Source organism: Bos mutus, chromosome 16 (assembly GCF_027580195.1).
Source record: "Bos mutus isolate GX-2022 chromosome 16, NWIPB_WYAK_1.1, whole genome shotgun sequence".
Classification (NCBI taxonomy): Eukaryota; Metazoa; Chordata; class Mammalia; order Artiodactyla; family Bovidae; genus Bos; species Bos mutus.
In genome coordinates, this window is record NC_091632.1 from 2,156,034 (window position 1) to 2,170,524 (window position 14,491).

Consider the following 14,491-nt stretch of genomic DNA (forward strand, 5'->3'; position numbering starts at 1 on the left):
TCCTCTTGCACATCTCACTGATCAAGTCAGAAAGTTTTGAGGTCATCATGGCTCAGCCTTCCCCCAGGGAGTGCTCACTTAGAAAAGGTCAGCTCACCACACCAGCAGTGTCTGACCTCTCCACTGGCCTGAAATAAGAATGGTCTACAGTAATGTAATCGTGTAATATATATAGTGATGTAACTGTGAGGGAAAGAATATCTTAAAAAGTTATAGCAACGCATGTTCTCTTCTCTGCAGAGAAATTTTCACCAAACCCTTCTCCCCACGAAGAATAAACCCTCTAAACCCTTGCTGTTCACAGTGTGGCCCACAAACTGCAGCCACCAGCCGTCAGCTGGCTGCTTGTCAGAAACGCAGGCGCTCAGACCCCCCAGACCTACTGAGTCAGAGCCTGCATGTTTACCAGACAACACCCCCCAGGTGATTCTCGCACTGATTAAGGTGTGCAAGGCCCACACCCCAAACACCCCTGTGCATGAGCACACGCACGTCTCAGGTGAGGCCGGGGGAAATCCGTGCCACCTGCCCCTTTGCCCTCCTTGTAAAAAGCACAGAAAGCCCTGGTGCGTTCAGCTTCGTCTCCAGAGTTGTTCAGAAGCAGGATTTCCGTAGAACAGTGCACTTGTGCCATGAGCAGATGACAATAATTCATCCTTCCCTCGAGTTTTTCAAAGGATGGCAGAGGAAGGAAGGTGGGAAGATGCTTTCAGGTGTGAAGGAGAAGAAGGTGCGGAGCAATGAGGCCGTGGACCTGACTGGCCCTTGGGCTCCGCCCTGCACCAGTGGTTCAGCTCCACCCCTTCCCCAGCCCTCCAGCCTCACCCTCGCACCCTTGGCATGTGGAGATGACGAGTGGCATCCTCAGAACCCCGCCTCTTTTGAGCAGCATTGCCAGTTCTGACTTGCAGATTTCCCTGGAAATCACTTGGTCAGAAGCTGGTCATTTGCTCAGCTGTGCGGTCTGGTCCCCTGGGGGAGGCGTCACCTTCTCTGTGAAGGGTCGTCGGGTCTGTCCCCACCCCTGCGTGGCTATCCCACAGAGCTCCGAGGCTGGGAGGAGAGAGCCACACTGGCATCGCCTCCCCCTGCAGGCCGGGGCCTGAGGCCACCTGGGTGACAGTCATGCTGATAACTGATAACCGTTGTCTTCTTTTCTCCCCTCACAATGCTAACCCATCGGGAACTAACAGCAAGCATTCAGAATGAGCGTAAGTCCCCTGGGCGCCTGTCTGCACTGTGCCTCTGGGAGGTGGCGGGCAGTAAGAAGGGATGGGAGGAGGCGGAGGACACTGGGCTGCCAGAAGCTTCTGGAAGGACCGCTGCCCCCGTCCTCCAGTGGCTGGCAAGGCAGTGCAGTGAGGACTTCGGATCTTGGGGCTGGGAGCTGGAGCTGGCTCTTTGGCTGCAGACAAGCCCCTGGGAAGGCGTCTGGGGACTAAAGCGGCTTTCAGCCCTAGCCTCACCACAGTTTCCAACTATTGATCCTACAGAGCTCAGAACCATCATGGCAACTAGGTTCTGGAAATCGAGCTGCTTTTGGTTCCTTTATTCATTCAATGAACATTTATGAAGAACTGTTGTACCCTAGACATTGTACTAAGCATGAGAATATATGAACAAGCAAACCAAAAGCCTGGCCTTCAGTTTCTCATAAAGACAGGAACGTAAAGGGGTTCTTCTTACGCTTAGTCCTTGACACACCACGCCCTTTCTTGCAACCCCGTTTAAGCAGTTGGGTCTCTAGCACGGGGCACTGCTCACCGCTGCTGGCCTGCTTGTCTGGGTGGCTCCTGAAGCTCTTAATTTCAGCCGTTCCCCAAGGGCAGGTCCCCTGACTGATCACCGTGTGTGCTCTTACAGTGTCCCAGCCCCCGACCATCACCAAGCAGTCTGTGAAGGACCACATTGTGGATCCCCGTGACAACATCTTGATTGAGTGTGAAGCCAAGGGGAACCCTGCCCCCAGGTGAGTGCACAGCAGGTGAATCCAAGCTGGGTGGAGGGAACACAGGACCTGCCAAAAGGGCATCAAAGCCGTTCCCTTCCCCCTGAGCCTGATGATAGCTGAAGCAGCTGAGAAATCCATTCAGAAAATGTCCGCTAGGCACCTATTAGGGAGAAGGTACAGTTTGGATAACTAGGAAATGTGGTTGATGAGGAATCTGGGGGCCAGGAAACTTCACTGGCTTCAGTTCACACCAAAAAGCCAGGACTAGATATGAAGTTTTCTGACTTTGAATATAACATTCTTCCCACTGCTTATGTTTCCAGCATCCACCCGATGCTTAGCTTACAGGAAGTTCCTCTTCACGCTAACTTTAGTCTTCCATTCTGCATTCATGTCTGCTTATTTATGTGCATATCAAGATCATATGGTGGGCTTTCCTAGTAGCTCAGATGGTAAAGCATCTGCCTGCAATGCAGGAGACCCAGGTTCGATCCTTGGGTCAGAAAGGTTCCCCCCTGGAGAAGGAAATGGCAACCCACTCCAGTATTCTTGCCTGGAGAATTTCATGGACAGAGGAGCCCGGTGAGCTACAGTCCATGAGGTCGCAAAGAGTTAGCATGACTGAGCGACTAACACACACACACACGAGATCATATGAGATATCGGCAGACACTAATTGCAAGCCGTTGCTCCTCACACCATCTGTTCGCCCACCTCACCGCCCTTCAGGGAAAGACCCATGCCCTCGTGGAGAGGAAGTGAAATGAGGCTCGGAGATGTCAGGAACCTAACCCCAGGCCTCTGACACCCCAGACCAGGCATAACTTCTACCAAGTGATAAGCACTGGGGATGGGAATGCCCACCCTCTTCGAAGCAGCAGCCGCAGGCTGGAGCTCCGGCAGCCTCATGGTGGCCTTGTACCCAGACGTGACAGGCCCTCGTGCAGTGTGTGTCTGTCGCAGGAGCCGTGAGGCGGGCAGGGCCTCGGGGTGGGCACCCTGCTTGTGCCTCCCTCCATGGGTGTGCCCGAGGCGGCTGGCCCAGAGCAGCAAGCCCAGAAGCAAGCAGGGCCTCGGGGTGGGCACCCTGCTTCTGCCTCCCTCCACAGGTGTGCCCGAGGCAGCTGGCCCAGAAGCAAGCAGGGCCTCGTTTGCCCGTGAAGAAGCAGGAGTCTCTGGCAGGGTATCTTGACCTCGCTTCTCAGGGTTGGTCTTTCTCCCACAGGCCTTTGCCAGGCAGTGCCTGAGATTCTGAGAAGCTGCCGTCGTCCGTGCTTCTTTTAGGCTATGTCCCGGGCAGACACGCGTCCGCCCCCAGAGAAACAGAGGATGTTCTAGTCTCTTCACGTAGGGCCCAGTTTTATTAAGGCTACTTTGTATTTTAAAACTGCTCCTCCGGGGTTGTAATGCACAGCCATTTTATAATCTACATCCTCTGAGCGGCGCACAGATAACCTGGGGCCATTTCATGTTGACCTTAGAGTCAGTTATCGAATACTGACACAGGCAGAGAAGGGCCCATTCCCTGATGTGTTGGGACCGGTGGAATAGGAATTTGGATTTGGGTTGGGAATGGTTAGGGGTGGGAGTAGCTGCTCATTCTGGATTTTAAAAAACCAGAATCGCTACCTGCTCTTTCAAAGAACGCAGTCCCCCTCGGCCGCGTGGTGTCTCTCACTTGCAGTCGTGACTCCCAGCCGCGGTTGGTGGCACGACTTCTGTCAGGGGCCTCCTCAGAGACTCCCCTGGGTGGGACCCAGGACCCAGCATTTCATCAGGGGTCCGAGCAGGTCCTGCTGCTCAGCCAGGGATGGGACCCACTGGTCTGGAGGAATGGTTATGGCCCGAGTCCCACTCTAGGGCCCTGAGATTCTGGCCTAGAGCTGGGAGCCTGGAGCCCACCCTCTACTCTTGGTTGCCCCTGACCCTGACCCCCACCCTGCATTGTCCACAGCTTCCACTGGACGCGCAACAGCAAGTTCTTTAACATCGCCAAGGACCCCCGGGTGTCGATGAGGAGGCGGTCCGGGACGCTGGTGATCGACTTCCGCAGTGGCGGGCGGCCAGAGGAGTACGAGGGGGAATACCAGTGCTTTGCCCGCAACAAATTTGGCACGGCCCTGTCCAATCGGATTCGCCTGCAGGTGTCCAGTGAGTGCGTGGGCCTGGCCCAGGATGCCCCGCTGCTGGGTCTGTGGAGGGCAGGGCGTAGAGGGTCATTCCAGAAGGGCCACCTGCCCTTGGCCTGCAGCTACCTGGGGCATCTGCGTGCCTGGCCTCTGAGCAGGGGTGCGCCTCCCTCAACTCAAAAAATTTCCTTGGAAAGGAAGTTTCCAAACCGCTGTGGAACAACCTCACTGACCTGTCCGGGGCAAGGGGCAGGGAAGGAGTAGAGCCTTGGAAGATGTGTATTCATTCAGTCTGACGAGAGGCCTCCCCTGCCTCTCCAGGCCACCCCTTGCTGAGACACACAGACCCTGTCCCTCTCGAGGGCCTTCTTTGTTCTCCCGTTTCCTCTTCTCTTTGCCCTCTTAGCTGCCACCTTCTAACCCAGCTCCTTGCCCAGCCCAGCTGTCACCCTCATCGATTCCTCCTTTGTTTCTCCCCAGAATCCCCGCTGTGGCCCAAGGAAAACCTCGACCCTGTCGTGGTTCAAGAAGGTGCCCCCTTGACGCTCCAGTGCAACCCCCCACCTGGGCTTCCGTCCCCGGTCATCTTCTGGATGAGCAGCTGTAAGTCTCGAGGGCCTGGTGTTTTATTTCTGTTTTAATTTTTGGAGAGTGTTGAATGGGAAGGGGTCTTCCCAAGGCTGGACGACCTTGACTCGTGAGAACAGATATAAGGTGGCCATGCGACTAAGGACACGGGCTTTGCAGAGAGAGGTTGCTGGGGCTCACTGTTGAGCCTGCCTGCTATTAGCTGTGTGATCTCAAGCAACTTGTTTAACATCTCTGGGCTACGGTTTCCCCTTTTAAAAAACTAGGACTGATAAATGTATTTATGTAATAGAATTATTTTAAGGATTCAAAGGACAATATGTCCAAAGTGCTTATAACAGGGCCAGACATATAGTAAGTGTTCAGTAATATTTGTGGTGATGAATAAGAGCAAGAGAAAAAGAAATGGGTCAGAGGACGAACTGCCAATCGGCCAGTCGAAGGCAGGTTGAAACCAAGCCTCCTTCAATCTTTGGTTCGTCTGGATCTGCTCTGATTCAGTCTTCTCATCGGACAGAAGAGGGATTAGGGAATGAAACTTTAGATAAAGGAGCGATGGGGAGACAGGGTGTTTGGAGCAGGGAGGACAGAGTACCTCATTCAGAGCTTGTCCTGACTCTGTCTTGGACAGAGGCTCTCTGAACTGTCCGCTGTTTCTTCCTGTGTTTTCAGTCGGGATAAAGGGAGGGGGCATTATGAAGATGGATAGAAGGCTGCCATCTCTCTGAGCTTCTCCCTGGCTTCCTCCCTCCCTCCCGTCCTGAATGGATGGCTTTGTGCTCAGTCATTGTCCCCCCCTTGTCTCATCATAGTGCGGATGTGTGGGGAGGGCAGCTGGCCACAGGCCGCCGGGTTGGTCTGTGAGCCCCTCTCAACCCCACACCATGCTGGATGGTGTTCACGCTGCTTCCTGAGCACATCCCATGACCCTGCTCTCCATTCTCTCCGCCACCTCCCTAGCGGGAGCCACCATCAGCTTTTCCTTGGGTTACAATAATCATCCATACCTGGCCTCCCTGGTCTTTCTAAAAATGATCCTTTCATTCATATGCCCTCCCCACCCCCGATTCCCGGTTCAGGCTGTGGGTTCTTACTTTTAGCACACACTGTTCCTGCTGCTTAGAAACCTCTTAGCTCCTTCCTCTTCTGCCTGGTAAATGTCACGGGACCTTCAAGCCTCAGCTCAAATCCCAGGATGGACTGGGTACTCCTCCTCTCAGCTTATCCCCTTGTCACAACATGATAAAATTAATTAATTAAATAGAACTACTTTTCAAGAGAAAGAAAAAGCAATGGTGACTTGAGAAGCAATCATCAGGGATAAGAAGGAGATACCTGTGAGTAAGTTGTCAGCCTTATATTTTTACAAACCTAACAGCCTAGAAACCTGGTCATTTGCGTTTACAGATACAGTGGTTTAAAAAAAATGTAGACGGTGTGGTCAGCATTCTCAGCCACTCCTATGATGTTATTAATCTTAAAAAAAGCACACATTTTCATATTTTAACATCTCTAAAATTGGAAAGTGTCCTAAAGTTGATGATATACATCCTTGATTGGTGTATATCTGACAGTTGGTGGTGCTTTTTTCTTTCTTGGGGATGAGTGGAGGTTTAAAAAATAAAACAGGTGAACGTGCCTCCCGGTTTGGGGACCATCTGAAGGACTGTGTTTCCTCCCTCTGGCCTCGGAGCCAGTCAGATCTTTTGTGGCATGAATAGGAAATAGAAAGGTGTGGTCGCAGAGCGTGAACACGGTGGACAGACAGGTCTGAATGGAAATCCCACTCCCCTTCACTGCTTTTGCAAGCCGGATCTTGTTAAATCCTCAGCTTTCTTAGCTCTAAAATGGGAATAATCCCTCCTCAGGGTTGACAGTATTCCATCAAATACTGTGGAGCTCCTGGCCCCAGCCTGGCCCTCGGTAGGTGTTCAATCACCAGAACTATGATGATTTTTATTGCTGTTATCATTACTGCTAACCTCCCCCTGTACCCCTGCTTCCTTATAGCCATGGAGCCCATCACCCAAGACAAACGTGTCTCCCAGGGCCATAATGGGGACCTGTATTTCTCTAATGTGATGCTGCAGGACATGCAGACAGACTACAGCTGCAATGCCCGCTTCCACTTCACCCACACCATCCAGCAGAAGAACCCATTCACCCTCAAAGTCCTGACCAGTAAGTGTGCGGGCCCCTGCCCGGGGCTGGGGGCCAGGGGCTGGGAACAGCAGCCCACCGAGCCCAGACAGCCCTGGGCACTGGGATCTGGGAAGTGCCTTGTCCCCATGGCTGACCTAGAAATTCTTCCAGCTCACGGTGCCTGAGTGACTCTAGCTGCTCTTTAGCCATATCTCTTGATTCTGGAGCCTTGAGTTAAATTCGGTCCTGCTCCAAATCAGTGCTTCTCAAACTTTGGTGGAGTCAGAGTCACCTGGCAAGCTTGGCGCCCTCACCTACATCCAGTCCCTCGCCTGCCCGAGAGTCCTGGGCCTCTCTGGTCTACATTAGTTCTCCAGGTGTCCTGGAGACACACCAGAATTTGAGAAGCTCTGCTGTAAGTGGTCATTCAACATCTCTCTCATGCAGTCAGCTTGATTATTTCTCGTCATGGTTTGGTTATCTTTATTTCTAAAATAATAGCATGGAATATCTAAATTAGTGATACCACAAAATAAATTGTGTTTGATTCTGTAATATTAATGAGTATATGCTGAACCATATGGAATTGCTGTGTTTGCAAGTTGCAGGTTTATCTTTTAGTTTTATCTGTTTTCACTTTTGTTCCCTGATTGTTTGGCTGCTACCAGAATGAATCAGCATTTCCTGACCCATTTTAGCATTGATGACCCTTCACCAGGAGAGAGAGAAGCTCTCGGTCTAGAGAGTCACTTTTTGCCAGAGACCAGCCAGCCTGGAGCTTTGGCTACAAAGTCCTCGCCTGCTCAGGACACTGGAAGTGGCTATGTTGGTTTATACTGTGGTTTTGTCACTGACCTTCGGTATAAAAGCGCCCAAAGATGTTCATCTGTCTCAGGCAGTTGTGAATGTTGCTTTCAGCACCGTGGACAGAGGCAGTAGAGGAGGCGCTCAGGCAGAGGGGCCCATGTGGGGCTGGCCGTTTCCACAGGTTCAAGGAAAGGGGCTGAGCCCTGGCTTCCCAGAGCGGACCCATGGGTGATTGGTGCTGTCTCCTGGGTGGGCATGGGAGGCAGAGGAAGGCAGGAGTGAGCTCGCCCCTCTCTCAGGACATGTGGGCCCTTCTCGCCTCACTGGCCCCTGCGTGATGGGAACCGCAGTGCTGCGGGTCAGCCTGGCCCCACCCTCCAGCCATCCCACGGGTGGAGATGGGCCCCCAAGGCAGCTTCCCTCCTGTGTGCCTTCTCCTGTTGTGGGTTTTTTCTCTTTTCCTTTCTCTTCACATTCTTCCCTTTTTTTCCCTTCTTCTCTGTTTCGCCTCCCCTTTCCTCTTTTCCCCACTCGTCTCTCTCTGAACCCCATTTCCTCCTCCCCTAATCTCCCCTTCTGACCTCTGGGGCTCCCCACGCGCTGCTCAGAGCTGCCTGTACTCTGATAGCCAACAGGATGGCCAGCAACCAGGGACAAGGCTTGCTTGTTCCTAGCAGGGTTGCCCAGCTTCAGTCCACTTGCTGCCTCTTCCCTGGTGTTTTTTATTCTGGATTCAGGCCCAGAGAGGACCCCTGAGAAGAAAGTTGGGTTGTCTGAGTGCAGAAGGGACTGCCTGCCAGCTGGCTGAGCTGAGGAGGACAGTCTGGTCTGCCCAGGGGCCTCTGGAGCCAGGACAGGGCAGGCAGCCTCGGGCAGTGGTGGAGGGGCAGAATGTCAAGGCAGCACCTCCCTGGACCTCCTTCATTGCCTCACCGGGGTCCCTCTCTCCCGACCCAGGCTCAGAGTCTGCCTGCTGTGTGGGGACTGCAGAGTCAGGTGGCCACTGCAGTCCTGGGCAGAAGCTGTCACTGGTACGTGGGGTAGAGGCAGGGAGACAGAGGTGGGGAAGAGCCTTCCTTTGTAGAATTAAGCAGTTGAAGATTTCAACAACCTTTAGAAGTTGGACTTTCCAGAAACATCCTTTTCTCTACCAGAGTTAGGTAAGGGATATTTGTTTCTGCTGCATTTCTGGGTCCCCTTCTCCACTGAAACTCTCGCCTCCAGTTGCTGAGAAATGTGCTGGCCGTCGGGGACAGAACCCTGTCGGCTTCCTGGAGTTCTCCCAGGGGCAGCTTTGGCTGGGAGCAAGTTCTGGGCATCCGTGCCAGCTCAGAACTGGGTTCAGTTGCTTAAAATAACTCAGCTGTGCTTTCTCTGCTTTCCTGCCTGGAAAGGACACAAGCGTTTTCTTGTACCTTCAGAACCAGGTCTGGGAGTGGGAGACAAATCAGACAAGTTGGGACAGCTTCAAAGACTGTTCTCACCAGGGGTTTCTTTCACAGTCTGCCCACTGAGGAAGAAATAAATCTCATCACAGCCAATTTTTTATTATCTGCATTAAAGGAAGGAGAGAAAGGATCTGATACAGAACACTGGGCAATATAAAATCATTTTAAAATCTTGCCTTGGGAAGTAGTCAAAGACAGTGAAGTGGGAATAACAAAGAGATGCCTGTCCCACTTCGGTCCCAGGTGCCTCCCGGGGACAGGAGGCAGCCGTGGAGAAGGAGCAAGGCTGTCCTTGAGTCAGGCCGGAGAACTAACCCTGCTTCCTTTGACATCGTTGTCTAAGTGGCCTTCTTAGAGGCGTCAGGAAGTCTCCCTGAGTTTCTCAGATGTGCTTCAGAGTCCACAAAGCGTGAGGTCAGTTCTGAGCATGGGCCCTTCTGTTGCAGCTGGTGGCACAGGAGCATGGGGCCCCCCCATCCTCCGAGGCCCAGCTGCCGCCCCTCCCGCCCCACGCTGCCCTGCCTCTTCATGCCAGTGAGGGTCTCGGGTTCCACCTTTACCTCCAGATAAACCCAAGCCACCTTCCCACACACAGGCAAGGTCTTTTACAACCAATATATCCCTGTTTAAAGGATGGTTCTGAATAACGAAACCCCTTCTAATGGACGTTAAGCAGCTCTGGGATGCAGAGCAATGCTGGTGCTCCTGTTGCCTCCCCGCCATGAGTTATAACAGGATTTGATCCGTCTTCCAAGATGCAAATGCTCTGGCAGCCTCTCCTCCCTCAGGCTGCTGGGCTGGGTCCAGGCTTCTCAGGGCGTCTGCTTGGCTTCCAGTCGGCGCTCCCATCCCGACCCTCTGTTGGTGCTGTCAAAACTTGAACCGGTAGCTGGAAGGAGACGCTGGTAGGAGAATGAAAAGCTCCTTAAGGATGTTGGCATGATCATATGCCCCATTCCAAAATGTCTTTCTCACTGAGGATTCAGTGCCCAAAGGTTTTCATTACCCAACATCAGAGCCCTCTGGTCTCTTGTTCCATAAGGGATGGCTTCATCCTAAGCTAGTCCAGAGAGCTTTGAACCTCTATCTTGTTAGCAGGCCTTTCCCTGTTCTAAGTGTAGAACTCACAGCTCACGCACTCTCTCCTGTCCTTGGCTCCCTTTCTGAGCCTAAACTCCGAAGCTCAGCCTAGCTGTCCCCCTCTCCCAGAATCACTCCTCGCCTCCGCAGAAAGAGGCGTTTCTGCCAAGAGACTCAATCTGGAGACCAGGATAGTGCCCATCTGGGGAGTTCTTGTTGCTGGTCAGCACATGATTGCTGGGCACTACCAAGGGTCCTCCTGTCCCATTCTGTTGATGATCTGTCTCTATCTTCTCCCCTCATTTACCTCCCACCCCTTGCAAGTTGGCTTCTGCTCGGGTGGGGCTTTGCTCTTGCCCCAGGGCTCACTAACATTCCTTTCTCTTTAGTGACCCCAGAAGCTGGCCTGACCCAGAGTCCTGGGAACAGAGGATTTTGGTGGAAAAGAGTTGTTCAAATTGCTACAGGATACCACTAATTCATATCTCATTTGTTTGAAATTATAGTATGACCAAGCAATTAAAGGTCATGCCTAATTTCTTTATTAAAAAAGAAACTTACTATTGCCTTCTTTTGCAGGATTTAACCTTTTCTTCCCTTCTGGGAGCTGTTTTGTGTTGCTTGTTCTTCACCAAGCGTATTTCCTTTCCGAATATGCTGTGTGTTTCCTTTGCGAAAGACCACTGGTGCTCCCTGGTTGTTTTGTGGCTTTGCATTTCTGTTGTTCTCCCCCGTTTTTGCCTCCTTGACCTCTCCGTGGCCCCTGTTTGCTCACCCTCTTTTGTTTATTGCAGACCACCCCTATAATGACTCGTCCTTAAGAAACCACCCTGACATGTACAGTGGTGAGTCGCCGTGGTAGCCTTGGGAGTAACCTTGCCTGTCCTAACCCCAGTTTGCCTAACTCGACTGACACCATGTCATTAACTCGTGCCGGCTGCCAAGCCTTACAGTTGGCCAGGTCAGGGTACCAAGGTGACTCCTCCAGAACTGGGAGGAAGGTGGCCAGTGTGGAAGGTGGAGGTGCTTATGTGATGGTGTGGTCTCCTCAGAGATACCAGCCTCCAGTTGTGAGTTCTGGACAAGTTTGACCTACCTGGTCAAACCAGGGTAGGACTTCAAAACAGCTTCTCAGAGGTTCAGTAGAAACTTAGGAATCAGTGGTGGGTGGACAGAGAATATCTGAAAATAAGGGACTTCCCACAGTCAGGAGGAAACAGGAAGTCTCGTTTCCATCAGTGGCTTAAAGAGCACAGAAAACTTTGTAGTCTTTGATTAGCCGGGTTTAAGTGTCTAGATGTGAATTGCCTGCATCGTGCTCTAGCCTTAGTCACTGGGCATACATTTCACAGGTCTTACATCTCTTTAAAATTCACCTGGGAAATAGGAAGAAGAGTCTTGCTCTGAGTTTTCTTTCAAGGTAAGTATAAATGAAGTTGGACCATCCATTGCGGTCTACACCTGGTTCTCTTCCCTCCTCTGGAAGTGCACTCAGATCCAATCCCACCCCCTCCACCACACATTTGCAAGTCATGGAACAATTTCCATGAGGCATATTTCTAACTCATCACACAACTGGTTGCTCAAGCTGATTAGTAGAGTAATTGTCTGTTTCCACACCTGAGCTACCCCCCAAGCATGGCTCAAGGATGTCTCATTTTCCTTGAGCAGCCAGAGAAATCGTCATTTGCTGGCTCTGGAGACGCAGCTGCTCCCAGCATCAGTTATGGCTCAGAGCTAAGGCTGCAGGTCCCCAGGGGGGTCACTGTTGGCTCAGAAAGATAGGAAGTGTCTGTGCGCTGATGTGTTAATATCAACTGATCGGTGTCTGGAGTGGAGGACAGGAAGGGGGAGTGAGAGCCAGGGAGACAGGCAAAGGCTGTAACTTGGCATCAAGCAGCCAGAGCCATGCTGAGATCCTGCCAAGGAGATTTACTGCCCGAGAATGCAGGGGACCTTTGTTGGATCCTGGACGTTGCTTTCAAAATAATGGGGCCAACCACCATTATGTCCAGAGCCTCAGAGCACTGGTGAGAAATGTGCCTTTTTCTAAATCAGATTCTGGGTAATCTGTCATGGAAGTAGTCTTTAGGTTGGAGTCTGTAGAAGCCAGTAAGTCTCGTAGAGGCCATCTGGTCCAAGCTCCTTGCTGTATATAAGATAAACCATCGAGGCAGACGTGTAGAGTTGTTCTATCAGTGATAAGTTTGAGTGATTCTAACCATTTAATAAACTAGTGTGTGACCGGTGGTGGATAGTATTGTGAGTAAGCAGGAGTTAGAAGAATCATCCAAGACTAGGAAACTAAAAGCTCACGGGAGCTCACAGGAAGATTAGCCTCATCTCCTCAATCCAAGGTGGATGGGGCTGACCAAGTACGACCCGGGCTAGAAAGGGTATAAAGGTCAAAGTGAGGCACGTGCTGAACCAAGGACAGCTAGCTCAGATGCTTCTAGAAGAAAACAGAAGGTGAAAAGGAAGGAGAGAAGATACAGTCCTTCCCTGAGTTCCTGGACCGAGAGGCACAGTGTGATGAATAATGCCCAGTACCCCTCTGGGCTTAGCTCTGAATATGCCCCTTTTGTAACAGCAGGGCCAGCCCATAACCACACTTTTCCTAGAGTGGTTTGGTATCCTGTGAGTGTATGCCAGGTGTCCCCTGACACACTAAGTAGTAGGCAGAAGCTGGTCTGAGATGGTAACTTGCCACTTAGAATTCATCCTGGCAAGGAGACAGGCAGAGCATGCCCTCTGAGGCAGTCTGCCTGGAATGAAACTCAGGCTCTAAGACATGCCATCAAGCGACCTTGGACAAGTCATTTAGTCTATTAGAACTTTAATCTCCTTTTCTGCAGAATGAGTATATTACCTGCTCCAAAAGATTGTTGTGAAGATTAAATAGGATAATGTGCATATGTCCCTAGTGAGATGTGAAACACATTCATGATTAATAAATGTTACCATTGTTGGTATTAAAGAGGATGGTTTAGTGTTGACTGGATCAAGCACGGTTGTTCTTTGCTTCTGAAATTAAGAGGGAGGTGGAGGAATTGAAGAGAAGCTTAGGGGAGAGAGACAGGCACAATCACAGGAAGAAAGTACTATGGAGGGAGAAATTGTAGGGCAGACTGGAAAAATGAAAGCTTTTCCGATTCTCAGCTATGCTGAGAGCAGAGTAAGAACAAAGCTCCAGCTACTGCATGAGGGGCTGGGGATAGATTTATGGAAGAGATTTCTTGGCAGTAGAAGATATTAAATGTTACTAGCAAAGAGTTTTGCTCATCTTCTGGGGTTGCTTGGTCAGCCATTTCTAGAGCCAGAGAGGTGGTGAGATGCCAGGAATCCAGCCCCGTGAGTTCTCAGTTCCGAGAACTGGAAGCAGCAAAGGTAGGTCCAGCCACCCTAAAAGCTGTGTGTGGCAGAGGTTTTCAGACACGTCTGATTCATTGAACTCTCTTCTGCTAACACGCAGCACTCGACAGAGGCAGGCAACTCGGGTTTCCCTTAGTCTTGCCATGTCCTCTTGCAGGAGGCAAGTTTGTGCTGAGGCAGCTTTCATTGTCTCTGTAAAGCCAAGGTGGTTGAGGCAGAGGCATCTCCTGATGTGCCCCTGCTGACCAGATTCCCTGGAAACCCATGAGCCCACTCTTGCACCACAGCAAGAGCAGCAGAGGATGGCTGCCCATGACCTCGAGGTCAGATGAGCCCATGTGGGAAGCTGTGAGTCTTCAGAGATGTGAGCGTTAGCAGCTGGATTCTGAGTTTGTTCAGATATCAGGTCTGACTCCAGCCTTGATGATTTACGAGAATAAGAGAAGCATTATCACACTGGAGAGGCTGGATCCCCACCTCTGAGACAGATCCTGTAAAACCCCCTGTCATCTTCCAACACACACAGCTCATAGAGTGATCACCTTTGTCTCTAGCACTCTTCCTGGGTCTGTGTCTCCCAGGAAAGAAATGAGCTACCCTCCCTTGGGAGCAGTGGCTCCCAAAGGTACCAGCTGGATTATCCTTCTTAAACTTTCCTGTAAATCCGTTTCATGTAAGAGGACATTTCTTCACAGCCTCCCCTTTGAGTCCAGCCTTTTCATCCCTTAACGATCCCACGTGTCACCCTGACTCCTCTTTAAGCTTTCCATGGCCTTAACAATCCAGTTGGGATGTCTTTGGAGCCTCTTAATTTCCAGCCCAGCTTCTGTTTTTCCAGTTTGGGAGAGAAGGATCTCCCTAACTTTATTGAATAGACATCCAGGAGAGAAGGACTCTCAGCTGAGATGGCAAGAACCAATATTTGAGGGAAACATTGTGGAATAGTTTCACCAGAGAAGCTCATTAAAACAAAA

General features: G+C 51.3%; 1 protein-coding gene across 2 annotated transcripts in view; it reads left to right on the top strand.

The window, feature by feature from the left end:
* NFASC (neurofascin) overlaps positions 1 to 14,491 on the top strand; it is a 201,632-nt gene that overhangs the window by 129,840 nt on the left and 57,301 nt on the right. Inside the window, exons 4-8 of one of the 2 annotated variants that reach the window (XM_070384557.1) lie at positions 1,194 to 1,211; positions 1,864 to 1,969; positions 3,906 to 4,102; positions 4,561 to 4,683; positions 6,679 to 6,849. In XM_070384557.1, coding sequence (XP_070240658.1) covers positions 1,194 to 1,211; positions 1,864 to 1,969; positions 3,906 to 4,102; positions 4,561 to 4,683; positions 6,679 to 6,849 — 615 coding nt within the window. Of the gene's footprint in view, positions 1 to 1,193; positions 1,212 to 1,863; positions 1,970 to 3,905; positions 4,103 to 4,560; positions 4,684 to 6,678; positions 6,850 to 10,939; positions 10,991 to 14,491 lie in introns of both variants that reach the window. The other variant, XM_070384556.1, reaches the window with a different exon arrangement.